The sequence below is a fragment of the Microcebus murinus genome, chromosome 2, assembly GCF_040939455.1.
Source record: "Microcebus murinus isolate Inina chromosome 2, M.murinus_Inina_mat1.0, whole genome shotgun sequence".
Lineage (NCBI taxonomy): Eukaryota > Metazoa > Chordata > Mammalia > Primates > Cheirogaleidae > Microcebus > Microcebus murinus.
Genome location: NC_134105.1, coordinates 37892204 through 37919423, shown reverse-complemented (window position 1 = coordinate 37919423; position 27220 = coordinate 37892204). Strand labels below are relative to the sequence as shown.

Here is a 27220-nt window from a genome sequence, read left to right as displayed (position 1 = left end):
CATTTATTATTCTGTAAAGTAATTTCTAGTCAGGATATAAAATAGAGATACAATGAACTCCCCTGAACTATAGTATCAACATCTGATTTAGTGAAATTACTAATATCACCTAACACGAAATCATTCTTTAGGATAAATTTATTCTACCTATATTTTTCCTATGAATATTTGCTGGAAATTTCTAAGAAATCATTTGCAGAACCTATCAGCTGTGAGAGTTCACTATTATGCTTCCGTCAACTTCATTCAATATAATTTACATTTTTTTCAAATGGTCTCACAGGATTCCTTGCGATTTTTCGCACGTACAATTTCACAGCAGGGAAAAGGGGGAAGGAAAAAAAAAGCAAGATTCCCTCCCCTCCCTTCCCCCTCTCCTTCTCTCTGTGTTTTAAAAAACAACAACAACAATAACAAAAAAGAAAAAAAAAAACAGGGGATACAGAACAGATGCTTAAAAATAGATTTCTAAAAATCACTGTAAACCGGAGTTAGAAATGTAATTAACACCTATTTATAAAGAATAATTAAAGTTGGGCTGGCCACAAAGAACAGCGAAGATAATCGAGGTCCTGTCCCCCCCCCCTTTTTTTTTACACTGTTTGCAGTGTGTTCTCATGATAGCCACCTGCTCCCTACTCGGCTTCTCCTCTGTTCGTTTCCCCGGCAACCTTTCATTGGGTTTTCCTCCCAGCTATCGCTTTCAGTTGGGCTGCTCGGTCTAATCTTATTTGTTTTACACCCATCAAAACAAGCAGCCAGACAAAGGCAATCCTCTAAGAATGGGAAAAAGACCACAGCTTTGTTATAACATCTATGCAGAGTGAAAAGTCCTCCCCGGGCTTTTCTAGAGAAAAATAAGTAAGATGGATATGAATTTACAGCCTCCCCCCATAGCCAGCTCTGAAACCCCATGAAACCTATTGCTGGTGAAAATTCAAAGTCAAAGTGGGCACTCGTGGCATCTGATCATGCCATTTTGTGCCATATCTTCAGGGTCAACATCAGGCGACAGAAGCGGCACTCAAGGAGTTTCCCTGCTTCTTTTTTCAGAAAAAGATGGTGCTAAAAATAGATTTACTACTTCGGCAGAAAGGTTTTCCACTTCCCCTTCCACATTCGAAAGTCCTGTTTCACAATTGCATCCGCTGGTACTGAATCTCACCTCCTCCACCCCTCATTCCCAGCCTTCCCCATCACTCCTAGCATGAGACTGAAAAAGAAATGTGCCTTTAACTTTAGCAGTCGTGTAATTCCGTTGAAGGCTCAGAGGCGGTGGACACGCCAGCCAACAGTGACAGTGACATTGATTGTCAAAAAAGACACCAACCTTGCTTGGCTATAATGTGTTTGATGAAAGAAGCAGTGTGTGTGCCTTGTGTGCATGCAGTGCCATTACACTTGGAGATGGATTCTGGTTTTCAGAAAAGAGAAATACTAATCAACACACACATACACACACACACACAAACGATCAGCACAGTGATTTACGATGCACAGTTCACCATCCCTACACACACACACACACACACACACACACACACACACACACACACACACACGGCTGGAACCTCCAAGCTGCCTTCCTCTTTTCACTTACCATCTTCAAGCCATTCCACTCCATCTGTGATCAGAAGAAGATGGACCCTCACACAGTGTGTCAAAAGCAGAAAGGAACGTTATGTAAAAGCTGACATTCCTTCTTACAGAGCTGCTGCCCAGAGAAGGAAGCAACAACTCAACACGCCAGGCACCGCTACACATACAAGCCGCCTCCTCTTTTTTATGAGGTCATGACAGGAAACTCTTTGAAATACAAGATGCAGCATTTACTGAAGCCCAAATAAATCACTCTCTTTGCCGTTTCTACTGCGCAGTCCCCCAAAACACAACTGCCCATCTTAACGTTCAGTATCCAGGAGCTGCCTCTCGAGGTTTAAATTTCCAGCACGGAAATGGAGAGATTCCTAACCCCGCTGTATCCACCCCCAGCCCCACAAATCCCAGGCACGTAGACAAACCCCCTCTCCCTTACAAAAATAAAACCCTTCTTTTGCCATTATGGTCTCAAGTAATATAACCTCTTTCAACAAACCAGCAATTATTTTAGCCCACCCTCCACCCCCACCTTTATGTTGAAGGGAAAACTGACAACGACCTGTGCAAAATGACAATCTATATCCCCACTGCTTTTCAATAAAAGGACCTACCCGCACTCTCTACACAAAAGAGATAGTAAATGTAGGAACCAAACAGCAGCAGAGAACTAAACTCTTGTGCAAGCATAAGACTGGTCAAGGTGTAGATGCTTTTTTCCCTCCAGCAAAACAAATAACAGATTATAAATCTAGTCATACCTACCATAACCATTCTTATTGGCAAATATTGGGTCTCGCAGAGCTTCGACTCTTCTCTTAAAATTTTCAAAGATTTCAGAATATATTTTTTAAATGACTATTATTGTTATATATATTTAAAGATCCACAAAACACAATGCGGATGATTGTAAAGTAAATCAATTATTTTGGAGGGGGGGCAGGGGGAGAGAAAGAAAAAAAAAAGAAAGAAAAGGAGCAGTGAGCTGAAACCCCCGATTCTAGGATGTAGATAAGAACAACTGAACAGAGCCTTGCTGAAATTGGCTCGAAGCTTCCCCTTTTTACATCCATTTATGGGACCATCTGTCAGCAGAAACCAGAATCTGATTGGCTGGGGAAGCGAAGGGAGGCGTTGCAACATCAGGTGCTATTTAAATTAGCTACTGCCAGATTGACGATGTTAATGATTTGGTGACCTCTACAACAACAGAGACCAGATTTCTGAACTGCTTCTTGTGTCTGGTAATTAAGGCCCGGCTGAAGCAACAACAGCCATACTTGTATTTTTACCTTTTCCCTCCCCCCAGCTCAAAAGTACTGTAACAACTGCAGGTCACTGGAGGCTTGCAAATCTTAACAGTGGGAGTGTCTTCCCTTTCCCCTGTCCTGAGGGCTGAACCATCCCACCCTCTGATGGAGGGCTTTTCCAGTGTAGAATATTTTCAACCACCTTATCTTTCTCGACAGTTGCTTTCTAGCTAAATACATATTTAATGATCTGCCTCTAGGCTTAAAGATACAACAAAAGCACTTTAATGTGCTAATTCATCTACATTTTAACTTTATTATTTCACAATATTGCTGATTTTTAGTAAGTAATGCTCCTTTTGCAGCTAACATGACCAACATATCAAAAGCATGCAAGTTGGAGATTAAGCTTGCTCCATGAACTGGGTTCATACAAGTTTGCCTCAGAAAACTATTTCCTAATAAACAAAAAAAGAAAAAAGTCTGGAGGGTGGAGGGGGGCAGCTGTCAGCCTCTACCTTTCTGCCTTCTGTCTGAGCTTTTCAAAACAGAGAATGATGAATGATTTATTTAAATGAATTTATTTTTCAACTTGGATAGGGGCATGATCTGAATTTTTAAAAATCCACAAAAACACATTCTCCTTTTGCTTTCCCTACCGCTATAGAGAAAGGTAAAACATGGTTTTTGACAACAGTCTCATTTTACAACCTGTGCAGAGTGCTCATTTTGCTTAACTAAACAAATGATTTTACTCCTCTCCTTTGAAGGATGTCTTTTTTTTTTTTGGCCACTTAAAAGATTTGCAAAGAGACATTTAGCAAGTGTGTGGTGATGTATATAGTTTGTCTGCCTCTGTTACACATTTTATAACCTCTATGCTACCAAGCCTTTATTAGTATTTTTTTCCTTCTGATTTAGGTTTTTTAAGTGGCTTAACTGAGAAGTTTATGCCTCACACCTATGCAAAAGGCTAACTTACTACTATTTCTTTAATTCATACTTTAATCAATTTGTTCCTCAATAAATATACAGAGGCAACAAATATTTCCAAAGATATAATTCAACGTAGTCTTTAATCTCTGGCTGGAGTTGACAGTGAGGTAAAACTAGGCAGAGTAGAAATACAGGCTGAAAATTATGTTACACTCCTAGTCTTTAAAGTCTAAGAATAAATGGGTTTGTGAAAAAATTATTTAAAAAGTATATAACCTTTACATTTTTAAAGATTAAAACTATTCTCTCCAAGCTACTGTTTCATGAATACATAAACATACATATATATAGATACACACACACACTTTAAAAAATACAGATACACCATAAAACAATACAAGTTGGGCATACTGCATGAACTATTAGACTTGAGTATAAATAAATTTAGCTATTAGAAATGAAAATATGTGAAATAGAAGAGTAAAAATGCTAAGACTACAATCACTTCAAGTGGAACAATACTGAATAAAGTAAACTTTTAAAATGATTTTTCAGCAAATGTATAAAAAGTCCTATGAATCATAATAGTACTACAGTATCTGTTGAACTGTGTATTAAGGATGAATTCACAGGTTAAGTGTGCTCTAAATGGCTCAACATATGTACAAAGGGTAGGCACATGTGCCCCAAATCAACAATAGAAACTCTGAGTGCCATCTCACCAATATTAAAATATTGTGAAAAGTAAACATTAAGACAATGCTGACAAACACACAAAAACAGCTCGTTTGGAACAAAATATATACTTAGTATTTCTCTGGCGGTTATAAAAGATGGAATTTTTAAAAATCCTTTTCTCCCTTCTACACTAACCTCAGTACACTTAGTGAACCATAAATCATAATTAGGCATATAAAAATATATTCTGGCCACTTTTCCAAAATAGTAACTGTATATTATAGTATAAATTACTAACTGGTTTTGCTAGGCTAAAACAAAATCCATGCACTTTGTATATTGATCACTTCTCCAAAACCTCCAATCTAAAGTCTTTCAACGGAATCCTCAAACAAACGCACAAATGTCCTCAGAGGCCTTTTCTCTAAAGACAAAGGCAGAATCCTATTGTTGGGAAAAGTCAACCTTATTATCGCATTTCCAATAGTATCATTCATCTTTCAGAGTGAGGGGCTGACCGCTACATCAGTGGTGTGACATTTGTAAAGCAACAGATTCTCAATATATTATCTCAAGAATCAGGCAGGCGAGTCTCCCAGTCATGCATGATTTTTTTTTTTTTTCCGCTACAATCCTCCACCACCACGGAAAGAAACTTGTCTCACTCAAGCAGCTAAGGCAACCTAAAAATGATATCCCAGCACTGTGGGGCTGCCAGTGCCGCTGTATCCCTCTTACCATAAATGAGCAGTTTCTTGACTCATTAATAACAATTTCCCTTAAAAGAAGTAATCTCATATCAGTCAGCCCCTCGCCACCATGCACACATCCCAAAGGTTGCAGATATCTCAGCATCAGTCGCCGGCAGCCAGCTTTCCCACACCGAGTCCAGATGGACTGTACCAGAAGCCAATTCAGCGTTAATAACTACCTACTCCGCGCAGTGGAGAAGCCTTACGTGGCACAATGGGCTAGGAAACAGCAGCCGGCTGAAACTGCAAAAAAAAAAAAAAAAAAAAAAGACAACCAAATTCTCCAAAAGCACGGAAAGGAAGGAACAGAAATGGAAGCGTGAATTGTATTTCCTTGACTTCCATGAGAAAAAAAAGAAAAGAATCCTTCATAAACATAGGGGGAAAAAATGAAGGGGGGGGGGAGGAAAACAGATGCTGCCCAGAAAAAAGTGACAAAATATTACCTCATTATTTAACAAAGCAGCATTAAGCGTCCTGCTGATTTCAAACATCTTGCCACAGATTTTGTTTTAAGAGAAACAGATAGAATCCTTTGCAAAGCACTCCGTCTGCAAAGGGTTCTTCAATTTTCTTGCGCGCCACGGAACAGTCAATATATTATTTCCCTAGAGTTCACACATTAAAACCTCTAGTCAGTGAGCTGAATTTTCCCCTTATCTCACACACAGTAGACTCCTGTTATATGTACTGCTCTCTTTGCAAGAGCAGCCTGCCCCAAACATGGCTGGTGTTTAAACTACTCTTTAAAGTAACAGTTCACTATATAACCACCAGGTGGGTAGAGTGCACAGATTCAAATAAACCATCTTAAAAGAGGGTGTTTTTTTTTTTTTTTTGGCATTGGAATAGCTTTTGGGTATAGGATGTGACTTGAGAAACGCCAGCATCCTAACAGGCAAGATTGTCTTTCACTGTATCTTGTCAAAATAAATAAATAAAATTCCTTCCTCTGACTTAAAGTGAGGAAACAGAACAAAACACCACCAATTCTAATAAGAACTGTGAAGAATGAGACACAAACAAGCTTTGTTTCATTCAGCAAAGGATGAACAAGGAAAATATAATCAACACAGAGCAAGGGGGAAAATCAATAATCCCATGGAAATATTTTCCTTTAGCAAAAAGAGGAAAATACATGTGCAATGAAAACCCAATTCCACAGAATGTGTCCAGATAAAGCACATACAAGATGGAGGCAAGAGTTTAGGGGTGCAACTTTTCTTTTGAGTAGAATATAGGTTTATTTGATGTCTTTTCTGATAGGAAATAACCAAAAGCTTAAAAGTAAAGGCACTGAAAAATAACCCCAACGTCTTAAGGATTTCTTCTAAAAACACAATTATATGAATAGTGACAAACAACCATAAGAGCAAACCAATCACATATCTCTACCTGTGGCTGTTCTTTTCCCCAAGATCTGCCTTGAAGTGGAACATTTTGTATACTATTTTAGATATATAGCTAACTTGGCGTCTCCTTTGTATCACTCTATTCCAATTAATCTGCTTCTCTGCCAAGAATAAATATAATGTCCCACGTTGATAGCTCCAAGTGATGGAGGGAAGATGTTAAAAGAATATAGAACTACCTGAATAAAAATAAATTACATCACTTATATTATTATATGGCCTGATTTTAAGAAAGATCTTATTACTTATAAAGCATGGGGACACTATCCTATGTTCCCATGTATCTAAAACAGAAACTAACACACAGAAGATACCTGGGATTTTGTTTGCTTGGCTGGACAAAATTAAAGCTCTGGAACTTCCACATTCTTTTGCAAACACAGGTGTTGACACTAGTATTTTTGCAGCCCATCGAGGCAACATTTAGCCACACACAACAGGGCCTATCTCCTTCATCTTTAAGTCAAATCTGCATCACTTAATACCATTTAACCTCCTCGCATATATTAAGTTTCAAGTGACAATTTTTAACTGGGGGAGTGAGAAGGAGGAGTTGCTCTCATCAAATTCTGGTTGTATGAAATAAGCTAATTTGTACACTCACCATATGTCTTAAACACTAATTAAAAATGTCACTTTCCTCAAACATTAAAATGTAATCAGCCTAGTAAATAAAATATTCTCAAGTTTTCTTGCCTTGGTGATAATTTAAAGAGTGTTTATCTCAAGGTAACCTCTCTATTTTGATTACCAAGGGAGACTTTTAATTTGAAAAGGGAAAAAGGAGATATTGGGGACTAGGGAGAGTGAGAAGAGAAAACCACTACTGTACGTAGCTGCACAAAGGAAAATAAGATGAAGCGGGTTTTTAAGGACCCATAGTCTTGTTACCCTAAGGCAAATCCAGCCAATCAATACCACCCATTGACGGTCTACCATCTGCCATGCTACCCAGCGATGTGGCTAAACAGACCTGTTCCATATGACTGTAGCCGGCTCATTTTCAGTCCATTAGGGCAGTTCCAGAGCATTCACGTGCAACAGCACAAAACTCCAACTCAGAATGAGCCTCTCTCTTTGCACCAGTCCCTCCGAGCACAGCTGCAGACCTTTACCTCAGGTTCCGGCTGTCTGGATTACCTCTTCTTGCCCCTCAATTAAATTAGCAGAATGGGGTGGGAAGGTAGAGTGAACAGACACTCACATACACACACACACACACACACACACACACACACACAGATAATTACTGGTCCTTCTTGACTGTCATGCAGAAATCAGGAATTCCATGTGCTCTGTCCTAATATGATTATAGCACACCATTTAAATAGCGTCATCAGTGACTACAACCTGACATTTTCCTGTGGTTCAATTTCTTTTCATCCTTTCACTCTTTTATTGAAACATAAACCTAAACTGCTGGCATTTCTTTCTTCAGGAAAAAATACAACCAGTGCACCCAGACAATGGTATGCTATATTTAAAGGCTTTTGATAAAATTTAAAGCTTAATTTTCCTTTGTTGAACTGTGGTGTTTTTTGTCTTTTTTTCCTGTAGAAACATTAAATCAATTTTATAGGAAAATGCAAACATACCACACAGGCAAGAAAGATGCACCAGACTGACACGAAGGAGTCTAGCAGAAGGATCAGAAATTCACTGTCGAATGTTCTCGTGGAGATATATGACCTAACCGTGTGATGCCTTTCTCCTTCCTAAGTAGTTTCATCTACTATGGATTGTGGGAAAGAGCTAGAAGAATGCTACTATGTGAGGAAATGTAACAAATGGATGTCTAATCTGCCTAAATCAACAAGAGTTCACCTGTGTAGGTAAACTGACCTAATAGTAGATTCCCATTTAATCTTCCCAGTTTCTTTCCATACTCCTAAGCCTTAGGCTAGAACAGCAGCTGAAAGTGGGAAGTTTCTTTCCAGAATCAATGTATGTTTACTTTTTCAAATATGTCTTTGACCATATTGTTAAAGCACTAGGATGTCTTTCTAGGAAAGAAAATTTAAAGGACAGGAAAATTGCCTTACTTTAAAAATTCTGAAAAAGGTAAATATACATTTATCCATACAATCTAATTTAGATGGAGTCACAGCCTAGACTTTTCGCTGATACATTCTTTATCACTGCCCCAAAAAACTCGGCAGGTCAACGGGAAAACCTACAGGGATTTATGAAGATCTCTACATAAAGGGATTTGGGACCTCTTTATGACAGTTGAGATGAGCTTTACTAAAAATAGAAAACAAAAACATAAAACCCCCTAGTATAAATACAAATTTTTACAAATCTAAGTACACTGAACAGATGAAGTGTGGAGTAGCTATTCATACCATTAAAGGATACAGTGTTTTAACAATTTAACACAGTTTTGAAAATAATTCAAAATGGAGTTTAAAAAATTCTGGACTACCAATAAAGGAATATATGTATTATAAAAGGCAAGGAAGGTAGATCTGTGGAAAAAGAAGGAAGACAAGGAGGAGGAAGAGAAGGAAGGAAAGGCGAAAGGGAGGTGGGGGAGGAGAAAAAGATATAAAGGAATAATAGGACTGGTGAAGTACAAATAAAAATTGCTATCTTGGCCGGGCGCTGTGGCTCACGCCTGTAATCCTAGCTCTTGGGAGGCCGAGGTGGGCGGATTGCTCAAGGTCAGGAGTTCGAAACCAGCCTGAGCAAGAGCGAGACCCCGTCTCTACTATAAATAGAAAGAAATTAATTGGCCAACTGATATATATATAAAAAATTAGCCGGGCATGGTGGCGCATGCCTGTAGTCCCAGCTACCCGGGAGGCTGAGGCAGACGGATCACTCGAGCCCAGGAGTTTGAGGTTGCTGTGAGCTAGGCTGACGCCACGGCACTCACTCTAGCCTGGGCAACAAAGCGAGACTCTGTCTCAAAAAAAAAAAAAAAAAAAAAAAAAATTGCTATCTTTTACCAGGAGTCTTCTGAATTCCAAACACTGCACTAGGCACTTGACACGCACAATCTTACTCAACATCACAGTAGTGACAATTATTGTATCTAGCAGCATTCTTCTAGAAAACTGTTCTCCTTACCTAAAAGTACAACCTGTTCTCCATCATGTCACAGAAGAATATGCTTAGTAAATACGCTTAGTAAATATTTGTTGAATGAATAAGGAAAATGGACACAGACTAGAAGAGAAAGGAAAGGGAGGATGAAAGGCATGCTCATTTTTTTCTCAACTAAAAAAGTGAAGTTTTTAAAATCTTTTTAAATTTTTAATAAAAGGCAAAATATTTCTTTGTGACATGATTTTGTCTAAGTATGTCCTCAAAATGTCTCATTTAACCTATCATTATGATCAGGCTGTAAATTCAGAGTGGGGGAGATAAAAAGGATTAAGGCTAAGAAGTGAAAAGTCCTAGAATGCAGGATGAGTACCTGGCTAACTTACCAACCCCAGCCCTTTTCCCCCTTTCAAACCTGGCAAAACTCCCTATGAAGTACCTTCTTAAAAAAACATTGGTTGGATTAACTTTTATGTCCTCGTTTCTGGGCAGTAGTGAGTTATGAGGAATGAATGAAGATCAATAGTCCCACCCATCATCACCTCAAATATTATCCCAAGGCCCATTTAATTCAATTCAACTAGGAACTGTTGAACATCTCAAGGGGAAAATAACATGGTAGGCTCCATTAGCCTCAGTTTCCTCATCTGTACAATGGGCACAATAATACTTCCTTTAAGGTTTGTTGCCAGGATGAAAATAGAGATAGGTTTGATGGAGGCAGCACTCTAAATGGTAGCAATTATTATTAATATAAAACTAGGCAGGGAAGTGGAAAATGAGCACATGTAAAGAGAGAAAATAATTTAATTAAAAAAGAAAAAAAGCCAGACGTGGTGGCTCACGCCTGTAATCCTAGCACTCTGGGAGGCTGAGGCGGGTAGACTGCTTGAGGTCTGGAGTTCGAAACCAGCCTGAGCAAGAGTGAGACCCCCGTCTCTACTATAAATAGAAAGAAATTAATTGGACAACTAATATATATAGAAAAAATTAGCTGGGCATGGTGGCGCATGCCTGTAGTCCCAGCTACTTGGGAGGCTGAGGCAAGAGGATGGCTTGAGCCCAGGAGTTGGAGGTTGCTGTGAGCTAGGCTGACGCCATGGCACTCACTCTAGCCTGGGCAACAAAGTGAGACTCTGTCTCAAAAAAAAAAAAAAAAAAAAGAAAGAAAGAAAAAAGAAAAGAAAAATAGGGAAGAAATGGATACGTTTGTGTTAGCTTCAGGATAATTCAATCCTGTTGAGGAAGATATGATGCAAAAATGCTCAAAACAATTAGAGAATAATAAGACAATAATAATTAACAAAGGATGAATGGTATGTTCTAGTTCTAATACAAAATGCCTGTTGCAGATAAACATTTACTTAATCTTGTGGGCAAAGTTAGGTGCTAAATTCTTGGTGAGAAGTATAAAAATAAATACAAGTCATATTCTTCCCCCCTTCAAGGAGCTTACAGTCTGGTTGGAAGGGAACTTTTCTTTTTATGCATAAATGCTAATAGTGTAAGGAACAATATAAAAACAATAGTATCAAAATGAAGTGTTATAGTTGATGGTAAGGATACCATCTGCAGCGATGAGGGAAGATTTCCTGAGAGAAGCTGGAAGTAAGGCTAGGCCTAAAGAATGATAGGATTTGGCTAGGAAAGTGAAGGATATTTCATATAAGAACAAAGGTAGGGGAGGGAATAGGAAAGGGATATTGACAGCCAGATCATCCTAGCTAGATCCCCTCTGAAGGCTCCTCTGAATCTATTTCAACCTCTTCCATTTTTAAAAGGTATAAACAGAGGAATTTTATGACATTATGACTGTGGGAGGGCAGATGTCTTATTTAGTAAATACTTTTATAAAAGGAACAAGAATTAATATTGACTGAGTACTCACCGTGTGTCAAACATTGCAGTAGGTGCTTTGCCTATAAATATCATAACTCTGATATTTCCAATAAGAAAGCTAGAGATTAGAGAATTTCAGTGACTTTCTCAAGATAAAATAGCTATTAAGAGACAAATATAGGTTTCATATTTACATATGCCCATATGACCTCAGTCCACACTCTTCACTATAACATACCAGCTTATATAGAAAAGTATAGATCTAAAAATTTTAAGTCTTATTCTCTGTGTATTCTATATTCAAAAACTAACATTCAGAATAATGTCTTTGACATCTATTGACATTTAAAACAATAACATTAAAAAAAAAAACTAATACGTGCCTGTAATTTCAGTATTCTGCCACCAGGTGATGACAGAACCCTAGTTCTATGAGAATTAAAGGAAAACATTTTGCCTACTATTATTTCATTTGTGTGCTATTCCATTCCCCATCTTTGGAAGTGGAGCAGAGTGGTTGATCTTCAGATGAAATTGTCTATAAAGCCCCGAGACATTAATCTTTCCAAATATTTTCCAAATTTTATTTATGTTCAACTGTGAACATAATTCTAAACTTCAAGGATTTTCAAATAATTTATTACACACTGTATTCAATGAATTAAGGTTATTAACTATGAAATGTCCAATTTCCTTAAGTACTAAGTTTGACAGTTGAGATCTCTCACATTTCCCTTTGACACTGCTTGTTTTATTTTTATTGTGAAGGTGCATCCTCAGTCTTCCAAATGCCTGGTTTGGCTTATGATAATTTTTCAAAGTTTTTTTAGAGCAATTTTTATGAAATCATGGATAAGTAAAAAATTCATGTTATTTTCAAATACAAATTCTGTCGTGGAACCAATGCAGCACAGACAGTATGAAATATCAACAAAGTGGGAAGGATGTGGCTAATGAACACACAGTACATCAATGGTTTGAGAAGTTCTGTTCTGGTGATTTTAATCTTGAAATGAGCCATGTGGGTGACCTGAGATCAAGGTGGATAATGATGAGCTGAAAGCTGTAGTGGAAGCAAATCCATTTCAACCTACGCATGAATTAGCAGCAAGGTTTGATGTTACTATTCCAACAATATTGGACCATTTGAAACAGACAAGGTAAAGAAGCTGGATAGATGGGTTCCACATGAATTAAAGGAATGTCAGAAGAAAAATGGTGTCGAAGCTTGCCTTTCTTTGCTGTCACAACCTAAAGATGAACCATTTCTACACTGTATTGTTACGTGTGATGAAAAATGGACTATTTTTGACAATTGCAAGCATTCAGTACAATTGTTGGATAAAGATGAAGTGCCAAAACAGTACTAAACTGAATATTCATCAAAAAAAGCTAATGGTGTCGTCTGTTTGGTGGTCCAGCACTAGTATTATCTACTACAGCTTCATGAAACCTGGTCGATCCATTACAATGGACGTCTATAGCATCCAATTGAACAAAATGATGAGGATGCTTGTGATTAAGCTGCCCAGATTGGTCATTAGAGACAGGCCAATCCTCTTGCAAGACACCATTCAACCACATGTTGCACAAACAATGCTGCTTAAACTACAGCAGCTGGACTTGGACACTCTCTGTCATCCACCATATTCACCAGACCTTGCACCAACTGACTAGTTCTTCCAGGATTTGGACCACTTCTTGCAAGGAAAAATAACCAATTCTCAACAAGTTGTGGAAAATGCCTTTTGTGTTTTGATTTCACCTTCACTTGCTCTCCAGGGTTCTTTGCTGCTGGCATAAACAAGCTACCGTGAAGATGGCAAAACTGTGCTGGTAGTTTAGGTGCATACTTTGATTAGTTGTACTGCTTGTTGTTTGAGATATAATAAACTACACTTTTGACTAGAAATCAGATATTTCATATTTATTATCCTAATAGGTCATTATTCCTTTCACACTGCACTGTGAGCTTACATGGTAGAAATTGTATGTTATTTGCCTTATAACCCCAGTACATAGAATAACAGTAACTGAAATATAGTGGGCCCTCAATAAAAGAAAAATATATTGATTTCCAATATTTAGAAAAATTGTTGAACCAAATGCTTAGGGAAAAATTATTTGGTAGTGAATGCTCTATTCGCTAATACATAACTTTCTTTATCCAGACACCCTTAGTACTGGGGCATTATAACAAAGCCCTTTCTTGAGGATGGTTACCAACAGAAGAATTAGTTCAACAGCCCACAGCTGCTTTTCTGTCAGTGGTCAGGCACTTCCCTTCTGCCTTAGCCAGGGACATTCTACATTCATTTAAGCCCTGCCCTGCTCAGTAGCCTAGTCTCCAACCTTCTTCTGCCCAGAAAGGTTGCTTCCTTTCTCTATGAGAGGTGCAGAAAAAATGTGAAAAACAAGACAGGCATGCTATATAACTGTGAGAAAGAGGCAACTCTCCACTTGACCCTTTTGAGTTCTTCCCCTCTGACTGTGAAGCTGGAGGAATGATTTCACTACTTTTAAGCAGAAGAGTAAAGTTATACATTAATGCTGAGTAGCTCATTTCCCTTAGCAACCCCTTAGCAACGGCAGCTTCAAGTTCAAAATACCTCCTTGAAAAGGATCACATCTTTAACGAAGATGAGTATTTTTTTAATGTAAGGTTTTTGAACAGAAGTTTTAACATTATAACCCCCAAAGCCTTGTTTGCTACAAATGCCCATTTCATGTTAACCTTCCTTTATGATATTATGGTGGTAACCATAATGATGCTGGGCTCCTGCAAAATTTGAGTACCTAGAAAAGCCCTGATCCTACTCTGAAATTATTCACAAAAACATAACTTTTTAAAATAAAGTCATCATTAATCCTAGATTCTTGTAGAAATTACATATGTTGTAGAATTACATATGTTGACCTCACTATTCAATCCAACTATTTGCTACTGCTCCCTTACTGAGAAAGAGTGAATAACTAAAATGTACTTAACTGATTTTATTATTTGACATCTACCTTGCCCACTTCATTATACATAAAATGGATGATGGAATAATCAAGAAATCATCACATTTTATTATTTTTACATTGTAGTGAAATGAGAATGCTTGGAAAAAATTTTGCTTAGCCTTCAGAAACCCTATGAAAGTAAATGTGTGTGTCATGTATGTTATACATATCATTGCAACTTCCATCTTGTTCAAGAATTTTCAAACTCTTATGTCATCTTCAAGGTTTCACAACTCAAATAATTTAAAAATTCCTGCTTGAAATTTTCTCTTTATTATCTGTTAGTGCATGGGTACCTTGGGGAACAAGGAAACAAAACACACAAGGGCTTAAAACAGTAATTTAATAAACATCTTCATTATTAAAAATTTATTATCAAATAAGACCACACTATCTATGTGTGTCAGTTCTAAGATATGTGCAGCCAAGAGACAGATTTTTGTCCCCATGTTTTTGAAATGGTATCAGTAGTTAGCCAAATGGAGCCATCTACCTAATATGAATTTTTACACATTTATGTGTGTAAGAGAACTGAAGAATGTGCCCAGAACTATGGCCATTATACTCAGTAAGTGCTCAATGTGTGTTCATGAAAGTAAGATCCATTTTAATTCACTAGGGAACATACAAGGAGGAGCCAGGAGATATCATGACCAGTTCTATCCCTGTCACTAATAATTTTATGACCCTGGCAAACCACTTCTCCCCTCTGGACCAAAATCTTCTTGAGAAAATAAGAAATAAAACTACATAATTCCTGAAGTCTCTGCTAGCTCTAATATGTCAGAGTCTATAAATAAGTAGTTTTTAATTAGCAAACAAATTTTCAGTAAGGTTAACTCAGATTTTCAACTGAATTACAGTGTAAGAATGCTGGCTAAAGGGAAACTAAGCTTTTGAAGGAGATTTTAAAATCTGCCTCAAATAAAGAGCCAGGTTAATATCATGTTCCTTTAATACCCAGTCTGGTCACCAGAGTTATTTTAATAAAATGCAGAACTGGAGATGGTTGGTTAAAATCATTAGAACTATGGGCTTTTAAAAATCAGAGATCATTAAGTTGTCTTGTATATGCTAAAAAAAAAAAAAAAGAAAAAAAAAAATCAGAGATCAGGACCTTGATCAAGTCCAAAGATGATCTTTGAACTTCAGTGTCATCATATTTAAAATGGGGACAATAATAATGCCTCAGTTGTGAGGATTAAGTGAGATAATCCATGTAAGGCATGTATTATGGGGTATGATACGCTGCTAAGTACTCAAAAATGTTAACTCTTTTTTATATTAGGTTGAAACATGAAATTGTTTTTATAGGTTAAAAGCCTATAAAAGTCAAATATTATCAATTTCATATGGTTCAAACTATGTTCTGTTACTCTCCCACTAAAAATCCTTCTAAGATCCTTACTGTTTATATCAAGTCCAATTATTCAGTATGACATTCAAGGCTCTTTACAATCTGGCCTTCATTTAAGCTTCCTGACTCCTTTGAGACATTCCCTTTCATATACACGGCTCTAGAAATGCCAGTCTATTCTCCTGTAACACTTGGCCCTTTTACCCAATGTCTTTGTTCCTGCTGCGTTTTCCATCTGGAATGCCTTCTCTCCCTGGAAAATCAGACCGATCTGTCAAGGCCTCAACCTCACTAAGCAAAATTAGCTTTTTCATTGTTTGAGCTCTTATGGCACCTTGTTCTTCCTGCCTCCACACAACTCATGCTAGAGTATTACCACAGTTGTCTACAGGTCTGTCTCCCCTACTTGTTTTCAAGGTACTCAAGGGCAAGACTGTTCTTATTTATCTTTTTATCTCTTCAGCTGAGCACAGTGGCTGTCATAGTTGTTGCTCAGTAAATATTTGCTAAAGTAAAATGAATATATTCAAATAGCAGGCTGAGATATGCCCTTTCTTAGAAATACATGAAAAATAGATGAATCCCAAGGGTGACTCGAAAAAAAATTAACTTTTGGAATTCATCTGTCCACAAAATCATTTTTCTGATGTGAGAAAATTCTGCCAAAGGAAGGTCTTATTCCCCCTAAGAATGTTCTTGTGACTAAAACCAGGAACTCTAAAGTGGAAGTTGCTCTTCAAGATAAATACATTGTGCTATTAATACCACTATGAGCTTTTGACAGAGACGTTGTTTTATTGATAGAGATGAGGATTCACCTTATTTAGTGAATATAATGTGAGGATTTGCACACTGAACTTGTGCTTCCATAGCTAAAGAAGCCTTCAATCACAGATAACTCCAATAGGCCTGGATGGTGTGGAAGCTATAGAAAAGAGGAAGGTACTGCTAATACCGTATCTTGGAGTACGAATTCATCACCTGCCCATATTCCCATGATCTATGCAACCAGGACTCTGAGAAAACCTTAGGAAGTACAAATACTTAAAAGAGTTATTGGTGCATTCTAAATATATAGGCAGTGCCTTTAGTTAATATATGTGTGTATAAAAAGTATATAGTATTATATAATTTTGTAAATATATAAAATTAGTTTAAAAGGGAAATAAATAGTTCTGCACTTACAGGAATATCAGGCTATTTAGCTAGTTTGTAACTCCAGAGGATTTATTTTCAAACTTTTTTTCCCTGCAAGTGTTTTTTTCTAAACACAATTGTATGAAAACCTTGAATATATAAATGAATAGAATAGTGCTGTTCTCCTGGTTGTGGGGAGAGTGGGCTCCACTAAATATCTACCCTATACCCACATAGCAACCAATGAGGAAACCAATCCAGTCAAGTCCAAATGATACTATGGTGGAACAAAAAGAGAGCTGGGAGTCAGAAGACTTGGGTTTGAGCACCAATGTTGCCACCAACTAACTATGTGGCCCTGGGCAAGTCCCCAGGCTCCTCCATTGGACCCAAGTCTTCTTGTCTATTACATCCAAATCAAAGCACTCAGTAATTGCTATCCAAAATCCCAAATGGAATGTCTCAGTCACTGAGGCCTCCCAAGCATACAGAATTATAGTGCTTACGTCTCTCATACTATTTACCTAGGATATGTACAATGATCACTTTGAAATAAGGGCTAAGGAAAGACCATGTCTTGTTGATCCTTAGGGATCCCTGGAGTGTCCAGAATAGAATCACATTTGATAAATATCTGCTCAATAAGTTTTGAATTGGTGCTCCTGATATCTAGTAGTGGGACTTTCTACATCAACCACTTTCCTTAACTGATGCTTGAGATAAGAGATCCCTCCCTCTTTTGGTCAAACTCAGACACTTTTGAGAGTACAAGGAATCTCTATTAATAATTAGCAGAATAATTGCAATTCCTACCTTCTATTCAAAACTGTAAGCTCTTTGAGGCCAACAACAAAATGCCTCCATGCCTGGCAAGGTGCTGGTTTACCTAACTGAACTGAAACACACATTTTTTTTCCCCTTCATGGTGCAACACTCTGCTAACATTCTCTTGTGCTTGCTGATTGATTTTTGAATATTTTTAAATCACCAAGCCATCCCTTATTTAGTCACAATGTACTGTTCTTAGCCTGGGGCTGGGGAATGCTGCAAGGATATGACATGGTTCAGTGTCTTTGAGCATTTACAATCAAACTAGGGACCCCAAACTTACTGATAAGAACATGGAAAGAACAAGACAAGAGAACATACTCAAGGACTGTATGGTGGGGGTCAGACCAAAACTGCTCCCTAAAGTCAGAGAATTGAGATGGCATTGTGAGTCCAGGAATAGGGGTCCACACAACTATTGCAAAACTTCGTCCTTTATTTTTAGCTCAGCAATGCTGCCAGGGTGCCCCTGGGGTTCATCACTCTCCAGAACCATCCCTAAATATGCCAGAATATTCCTATGTAGGCCACCTCCTCTCAAGCTTCTATGCTGTTGCATAAGGTGGTGTTGTGCCTGGGATGCCCTTTGACCCTTTGTGTGTCTGACGGCCATATACCTATAAGATTCAGCTCAAATGTCACCTCTTTTGTGAAACCATCCCTGACATTCTAAGGAAGAACTGACCATGCTTTCATTGTGTGTCCAATCCTGCCCCTTCCTCACATACACACCCATTGTACCCTCTCTAAATACTTTATTGTATCCATCATTTATTTAGTTGTATGTCCATCTTTCCTACTAAGCTGTGAACTTGTTGAAGGCAAAGATCTTGACTGATCTCTGTATCTGAAGCACACTTCCTGGTATAGATTTTGTGGACACACAGAAGGATGAATGGATCAACAGATGGACAGGGTCAGTTATAATGAGCTAGAGTGGCCAAAAAAAAAAAGCATCAGCTGATATAACCCTGTGTGGTCTAAGGAAAGAGTTTGGAAGCATAGAGATTTAGGTACTAATCATATTCATGCCTCACAGACCTTAAGTAAGCCACTTAATCTCTCTAGACCTCAAGCAGTCTTATCTATTAAATGGGGATAATGCATGAAAACCCTACCTCACACAATAGTTGGGAATTTTAAAAATGAGATGATAGAAGTAAAAGTGCTTAGAAGAAAATGTTGTTTCAATATAACATGATTTCAGGAAAAAAAATAAACCACTTTAATATTACCTGGAAATATTTTTGATGGAGGCCTTCAAATTGACACATGGCTATGTTTTTCTAGGTCTGTTACAGAACAATAGATAACAAACTTCTGTGTTGGGAAACTCTGGGGTGAGTTTCTCTTTCTCTTGCTAGATGAGAGAAAAGGGATTTGTCCTCTTTATGAGTTTGGGGTTTCAACTTTCAAGGTCTAAACATTTTTGATGGCCTTGAACTAATTTCGGCCACCATCGACAGAATGGGAGTGGAAAAATCCCCACCACATCTGCCTTGTCAGGGGGTGAAGGAGAGAACCTTCTAAATAGCCTCATTATTGGTCCCAGCTGAATTCTGCTCCTGTTCCATGATGCCAGCAAAAGCATTTTAGTAAGATGCTGCCAGCATCAAAAACAGATCCACTTACAGTTTCCTGTAAGCGTATCTGCAATGGCAGAAGGTGGCGTGCAGCCAGGTGTGAGCGTGTGTGCGTGCTAAAAATCTCCAATACGTCAAGCTGGAAGAACAATTCATGAAATGAAATTCAACATTCTATTTCTACTCCAAGACCTCAGTTTAAGTCACCAGAAATTCAGCTGGGTAATTCAGCTCTCAGTCTTTGCAGCTTTACGGAATCAGAGAATCTCAGAGATATAAAGGTCCTCTGCATTATTCTAGCTTGAATTTCCCCCTACCCTACTAGCACTTTCAAACAAGGGGTCACTGAACTCTGCTTATGTACCTTCAGTGAGAGGCAGCTCATTCACTACTTTTCCAATAATTTGCCCTATTTTGAGTTAGCTCTGACCATCGGTCAGGGTCTGCCAAATGTCCACCAAATCTTGTTTCCTTTTCTGCCTGGCCACCTAGGGAGGCTACAGTGGGACTGAGTGATTGAGTTCTGGCCCATGGAATGTAGGTGGAAGTGATGCACGTCACTTCTAAGCATGGTCCCTAAACAACTTCTGTGTGATGCTACATCTTTACTCTCTCTCTTTCCTTGCCTACCAAATAGATGCAGAGGGTATAGGAGGAAACTCCAAGGCCCTGATGGAGAACAGAGTCACTAGATGGGAAAGATCTGGGGCCCTGAATGATTGTGTGGAGTACAGCCTCCTCTGGATCCATGTTGAACTGTGAAATGAGCAAGAAATATCTTTGACCTCATTAAGCCACTGAAAGTTTAGGGTTGTTTGTTACAGTATTTTGCCTATTCTAACCAATACAGACAATTCTTTTCAAATAGCAATACTAGACTAAGTGTCTTAGAAGTTCCCATATCATCATCTCCCTTAGAAGTCTAGTGGGACACATTGTATAGAACATGTTAGAATAGCTCTCTCTCTACACTACTGGCTCCTGAAAAGTGAAAGAGAGTAGTGTGGGAAGGTGGGGGAAAGGAGTATGGGAAGGAAGGAGAGGTGGGGAAGGTCACATTTTTTCAAAGACCAGTCTACTCATGCATGAGAGTTTCATTTATGACAATCTATGAGATAGATACAACCACCAACTTTTTAAACAGGAGGAAACAAGAGACTTAGGTTGATGTACATAACCTTTGACTGAGCCTGTTTAGCCTTTGCCATTCCCCACTGATTTCAGCACCAGAACCTCCCAACTGCCCTCTGCGAACAGACCTTCTCACAACCTCTACCTTCTTCTCTGATGTCCAAACATCAGCCTAAAAATTCCTGGCTTTATGTGCTGGGACCCCAAAGGATGACTCTGAAAACAAATGAATGAATCCCTTAGGTGTTGAATTTCCCCATCAGGCTGTTCTTCTGCAGGTAGCCCTAGCAACCAGCTGTATTCTCCCTATACCTGGCCTTATCCTTCCCACCCTTGGTGGCATCTACTGAGAAAATGCACCCTCCCTTCAAGTTCATTCTAAAAATAGAAAAGGTGAGAAATATATTTTTAAAACCTCATATATATTAAAAAGTCAATACTTAGGAGAACATTGAAATTAAACCAAAGTTTGGTTTTTTTTTGCCATTCAGGATGGCATTTAATAAAGTGTCCAAATAAGGCATTTAGGGAGAGGAGACTAAACCTGGTAAACACATTTCACATTGGCAGCATAAACCAAAGTTTTTAAAACATATCAAAAGTTTTTTTGTTTTTTTTTTTTTTTAAATCATATTAGAAGCAACGAAGACCATAGTGGAATCTAAAAGGAAAACTTTCCAAGTTAGAAATGCCTTATTTCTTTAATTTAATATGGTCTATTTTTAAGAATCTGCATTAGGTCATCTTCTTTCTGCTCCCATCACTTTTTGCACTGTAATAATCAGTTATGGGTCTTTCATTTCATATGCTGAGATCTCCGCAGGACCAGTGACTATGTCTGGTTCTCCTCTTTATCCCAGTGCCCGGAATCATGGCAGATAACATTTGAGGAGCTCACTCACTTTTAGGGTGACTTGTAGACAAAGAGCTCCTCAATTCCTTTGCTGTGGAGACCGAAAGCCTTGCTTTGGGTCTGCATCAACAGCTGTGAAACGGGGCTATGCCTGCGCTCAGCCTGGTGCACAGAATAACTGCCAACCTTAAGTAGAACCACATATAGTCATTTAAATGGATCTGAAGCCTCACTGCCACTCACCAAAGTTTAAGGGATTATTCCGCTGCTAGCATTTGGAGAACTGGGTCTGTGGGAGGATGTGAGAGGTGCTGGCTGACTGTGTGGATGGGTGCCCTTTCTTGTTTTGAGGTTTCTGGTGCCCTGAGTAATCAAAGGAGCCTGTCTGTCCTTGGGGATGGAAGGGATTTGGGAGTTAATGTTATGGAAGTAGCATTACCATTCTGCTAAGACCTGCAGGCCAGAGGATGGGTTTTTTTTATTTCAAGAACTTTATGAGGCTTGAGGCTGCACATTTTTAGATCTCTTACTTTGTTCAAGTTAAATATTTGTTTCCAATATTGACGTCAGCTGAATCCATCAGTTCAAGGTCATCAACTCTTCAGTGAGGAAGATGAGAAGCTCAAAGTTTTGTTAGGGATGTTGGGGAAGAGTAGGTCTACAGAGAGAAGGGATGAGCTGGAGGACCTCCTAAAAGGATTCCATGATTCATATGTTTTAGACAAATATTAATAAAAAATTCAGCATGGCAAGAAAGACAAAACCAGCACGGCATGCTGTCCAGGTATTATGTGCATGTGCCTATATTTAAGTGATTTCAGGAGCTTGGAAGTGAGTTCCCAACCCAGCAAAGACTGCTGGCCACACTGACATCCTGACATCACAATGCTCACATATCCTTCACTCTGGTGCAATGCTTCCAACCACCAATTCCATCTGTGAGTCAAGATGTTTCCAGTCAACAATAAGCTATTTCTTACAATTAAAGCAAGCACTCTGAAGCACTCATGACTAGATTGCACAAAAGGTACACAGAGCCTCAAAGGAACTATCAGAATAAATTTTTTAAAACACAGATCAGCCTCAACAATCTTGTCATTTGCATGTTTACTGCATCTAGAAATCAGAATTTAATAAGACAATAAAGCTTTTATATTAGTTGGGCTGCTGTAATAAAATAACAGACTAGGTGGCTTAAGCAACAAATCCTCCACAGCTTATTTTCCCGCAGCTGTGGAGGAAAGAAATCTGAGATCAGGAGTTGGGTTCTAGTAGGGACTCTCTTCCTTGCATGCAGATGTCTGCCTTTTTACTGAGCCCTCACAAGGTAGACAGAGAGAAAGATCTCTCTTTCTCTTCTTACAAGGCCACCAATCCTATCAGATTAGAACCCCACCCTTGTGACCTCATTTAACCTTAATTATCCCCCAAAACACCTCTCTCCAAATACAGTCACATTAGGAGTTACAGCTTCAACATATGAATTTTGAGGGCACAATTCAGTCCATAGCAACTTTTAATGTGGAAAGTTCTGTGTCTACTTCAGGTGGTTACATTTTAAGTCACATCACTAAGGTGAAATTTACAAAAATTAAAATCTATTTATCCTCATTGGGTTATTTTAGCTAAGATTTTTTAAAAATGCAATCTAGGAGATATAGTCTGTCATTCATAGCTAAGGTTGTAAAATATACTTCTCTGGAGATTGTGAAAAGAGATGGCAGAAAGTACTAGAGTGGAAGGCATGAACAGCAAGCATCAGTATTGTGGCACTAGCTAGCTGTTTCACATTGGCTACGTTCTTAGCCCTTTCGGTGCCTCTGTTTCCACATTATATCAAGCTGGTTTAAACAAGAAAACACATTAATTTAAAATAAACCAATTTTAGCATTCCATTTCTGGCTGACTGTTATGGAGATCCAAATCAATACAGTGATTAGGAAAATATTCTTGCCACAAAGTGATCTTCATACGGAAAATAATAGATGATGAAGTAAATATACTTAAACCATGGGATCATTTTCTTTAGTTTTAGGCTCAGAAGATAATTGGTTGGTTCTCCAAGCACACCCTCTTCCTTGGTACTCGTATTCTCCCTTTGGAAAAGTTGATGGAAATGATGGGAATCTCTCCCATTAGCTGAAGAACAGCAGAGGTCAGGGAATGACTTGAGAGGCCCTGAATGGACTGGCCTTGGATCTGCAGAGTCCCAGAGACAATGCATTCACACTACAGCGGCCCCATCCCTTACAGAATATAATACACATCCTCCCCTCTCTGAAAAGCAAACAACAAAGGAACACTGGCTCCAATCCAATTATCTGGGGGGTGCACCACTCCCAGGACTGCAGGAGGCAAGGGTCAGAGAGCTCATCGCAGGAAAAGCTCTGAAAATATATCTCTTACATAGAATGCATGCTTCTATCTTAAAAACATTAATTCCATTGCAGAGAGTCACTGAACATTTTCCCAAGGATTCCCAAGATCTCTTAAGCCATAAAAAGCATCCTTATTATATTAGTATGCTAACGGGTTCCTCTGCATACTATTCCAGGAGAGAGCAGAGAGAGAATGAAAAAAAAAAAAAGCTGAATGATTCCAAGGAACTAAACAAAGAAATACCTTTAAAGCTTATCTAGTTATACCTCATTTTGAAATCTATTTTTTCAAAGCCAAATTAGAAAAATTCACACCAATTTGGGGGAAGATGCTACAGAACCATGTATTTATAACTCATACAACTTTAATGTTCCTTTATAAAATTAGAAAGCACCATATAAACAAGACAAGCTTATTAAACTATAAAATAACTAGGAAAAATATAAGTAACCATTTATCCAATCTTAAACTTTTCTAAGCTTAAAAGCAAATAACAAGAAAAAATATTGATAGTATTGCCTACATGTAAATTTAAAATTTCAGTAAGCTTAAAACAATAAAAATTATAAGAAAGACAAGCTGGCAAAATATTTATCAAAGATATAAAAAAGGATTACTGCTTATACTATTTAAAGCACTCACATAAATGAATTACAAAAGACACTATATACTCAGACGAAACACATGAAAAGTTATCCAAAACAGGACTTACAACTAGTTAACAAACATGTATGCAAACATCAACCCTCACTAGTTTAAAAACATGTACATTAAAATAATGCTGAAAAGGGGGAGTCTTAGCATCTATCTCCCCCTTCATTACCTGCCTAAGGAAGCTTGCAGCTGTAAATGTAGTCAAGAGTTTTTTATTTCTGAGTCACAGTCTCAGAAAGTAAAGTTTTTACCATGTTATGCATTAAATATTATCAATTTTTAAAGTGTTAACTTGATACTTGAATAAAAATGGGACCTCATCTGTCAAGGATATAATATTGAAATGGTATTTGGACAGGTCTACATCATCAATGACAAGGCAAATATTCTTTCTTTGCTCTGAATAAGTCTTTTCTTACCATTTGGATATAGATATAGAGAGAAAGGAGCAAGGGGCAACCCAATTTTAAGCAATGGCCAGCTCTAGACCTGGCAAAAGGAATTCTTCAGAAGGTCCTTCACAGATTATGAGGACTGAAGATGTGGCCAATCCGTGCACCTGTGCTTGCTACTGTTCTTTGTATTTATATTCTCTGTGTAACCTTATAGGAAAAGGGGTCCAGGAAAAGACTTGGATATTCTTGGAACTGTGGCCAAATGTCACTTTTATATCATCCCCATACCAAACAAAATTTACTGAGCACCCACAGTGTACAAGTATGGTTTGAATCACCTATCAAAATAGCTAAGACTTTTAAAATTGATGGCGCTGGCAAGGGTGTCTTAAGACTGGCGCCCGGCTGGGCACGGTGGCTCATGCCTGTAATCCTAGCACTCTGGGAGGCCGAGGTGGGCGGATTGCTCGAGGTCAGGAGTTCGAAACAAGCCTGAGCAAGAGTGAGACCCCATGTCTACTATAAATAGAAAGAAATTAATTGGCCAACTAATATATGTAGAAAAAATTAGCTGGGCATGGTGGTGCATGCCTGTAGTCCCAGCTACTCGGGAGGCTGAGGCAGGAGGATGGCTTGAGCCCAGGAGTTTGAGGTTGCTGTGAGCTAGGCTGATGCCATGGCACTCACTCTAGCCTGGGCAACAAAGTGAGACTCTGTCTCAAAAAAAAAAAAAAGACTGGCGCCCTTACATAGCGCTCACAGTTGTACCCCCTTTGGGATGCTGGGATGAAATTTTTGCAGTAATATGAGGCAAGAGCCTTAAAAATATTGCTAATTTTGATCCAGTTTAAACCTCTTTGAAACTATCATAATGACAAAGTGTTTTGCATAAAAATACCTTTAGTGCAGCATCATGTATAGGCCCTATTAGGCCTAGACCTATAAAGATGAAGTGACACAAGGACACAGTAAAAAGGGAAATAAGACAAACTAATGGTAAATCGTAACAAGTGTTATAAAGGAAATCCAAAAGGTGCTAAGAAAGAGAACAGATCTACTTAAGATAAGACTTTCAGAGAAAGCCTGTACATTTAAGCTGGGACCAAAAGGATGAGGAAAAAAACTAACCATTTGAGAGCTAAGACAAGAGTGGTTGAGACAGAGGAAACAGCCAGTGCAAAGGTCCCGAGGCAAGAAAATTCTTGGCTTGTTCCAGGAACAGACAGAAGGCCAATGTGACTGCAGTATGACATACCAGGTGGAAAGAAGTAAGAGATAAAGTCAGAGAAGGAGGTGGAGCCAAATCATATAAGTAAAACACTTATGCCATTACATTAAGAGAAAATGAGAGGGTTGGAAACTGTGTTCACAGTATGATCTCAGCCATGAGAAAAACATGCATAGAAAAGACTTGGAAGAAGCATTCTAGAATATTTATAGTGGTTAAATGGAAGAGTACAGGCGTTGGAACAAGGAAAAAAAAAGAATGTTATAGCCAGGCGTCACGACTCACCACTTAGAAGGACAGCTATTTAACCTTTTTTAAGCCTAGTTACCAAATCTATAAAATCAGAACTATATTACTTACCTTGTGACAGTGGCTAACACATGGTAAGCATGCCTTACTTAAAGAGTGTTTTTAAAATTATTACTACCATTATTCTTGGGTAAGAGGATCATGGATGATTTATCTTCTTTATACTGTTTTATATTTCCCTAATTTTCAACATCAAACATGTATTTCATAATCAGAAAAACACAAACTTGATTTTTAAAAATGTTCTGATGGCTATAGGAAAATGAACTACACTGTTAAATCAAATGCCTTTCCATTGCAACAAATGCATTTCCATTGGTGTACAAGGCATTCAAGGCATCCCTGAATGTTGAGGGCAATGTGACATTTATAAGGGACCTTTAACAATAAAGATTCAGCTATGCAAACATGCAGAGACTCACAATTAACTTAAAATATCAAACAAGTTGTTATTGACCTTTTAAGAGTGTCAACAATGCCACAAGTTCTCTACAAAATACAAAATTAAGAGATATGGCTGCCCAGTTTGGTCTTAAAAAAACCTTCAGAAACCTCTAAACCAGGCGTCCTCAAACTACGACCTGCGGGCCATATGCGGGCCGCCTAGCACATTTATCCGGCCCTCTGGGTGTTTTTGCTGCTGCTGCCTGTCCTCCTTAGCAGCCGACTCATCTGGGGCCCACAGTGCGCACTCTCCATCAGTCTGAGGGACAGTGAACTGGCCCCTGTTTAAAAAGTTTGAGGACCCCTGCTCTAAACAATCACAGAAAGTATTCTTCTTTCTACTTCAATACAAATGATTTTCAGACTTCCCAGAAACATGGAAGATATTAGTAGCAGTGCCCTGGA

The 27220-nt window shown here is 38.4% G+C and overlaps 1 protein-coding gene across 11 annotated transcripts in view; it reads right to left on the bottom strand.

Annotated features, from left to right (window-relative positions):
* ELAVL4 (ELAV like RNA binding protein 4) overlaps window positions 1-27220 on the bottom strand; it is a 146591-nt gene that overhangs the window by 85776 nt on the left and 33595 nt on the right. For 2 of the 11 annotated variants that reach the window (XM_012776155.2, XM_075998219.1), the window contains exon 1: window positions 2362-2650. The exons of 3 other annotated variants lie outside the window; for them this stretch is intronic. In XM_012776155.2, coding sequence (XP_012631609.1) covers window positions 2362-2370 — 9 coding nt within the window. In that variant the 5' untranslated portion in view covers window positions 2371-2650. Of the gene's footprint in view, window positions 1-1600; window positions 1938-2361; window positions 2651-5198; window positions 5379-27220 lie in introns of those variants that run through there. 6 more of the 11 variants (XM_012776152.3, XM_020289504.2, XM_075998232.1 and 3 more) reach the window with 5 other exon arrangements.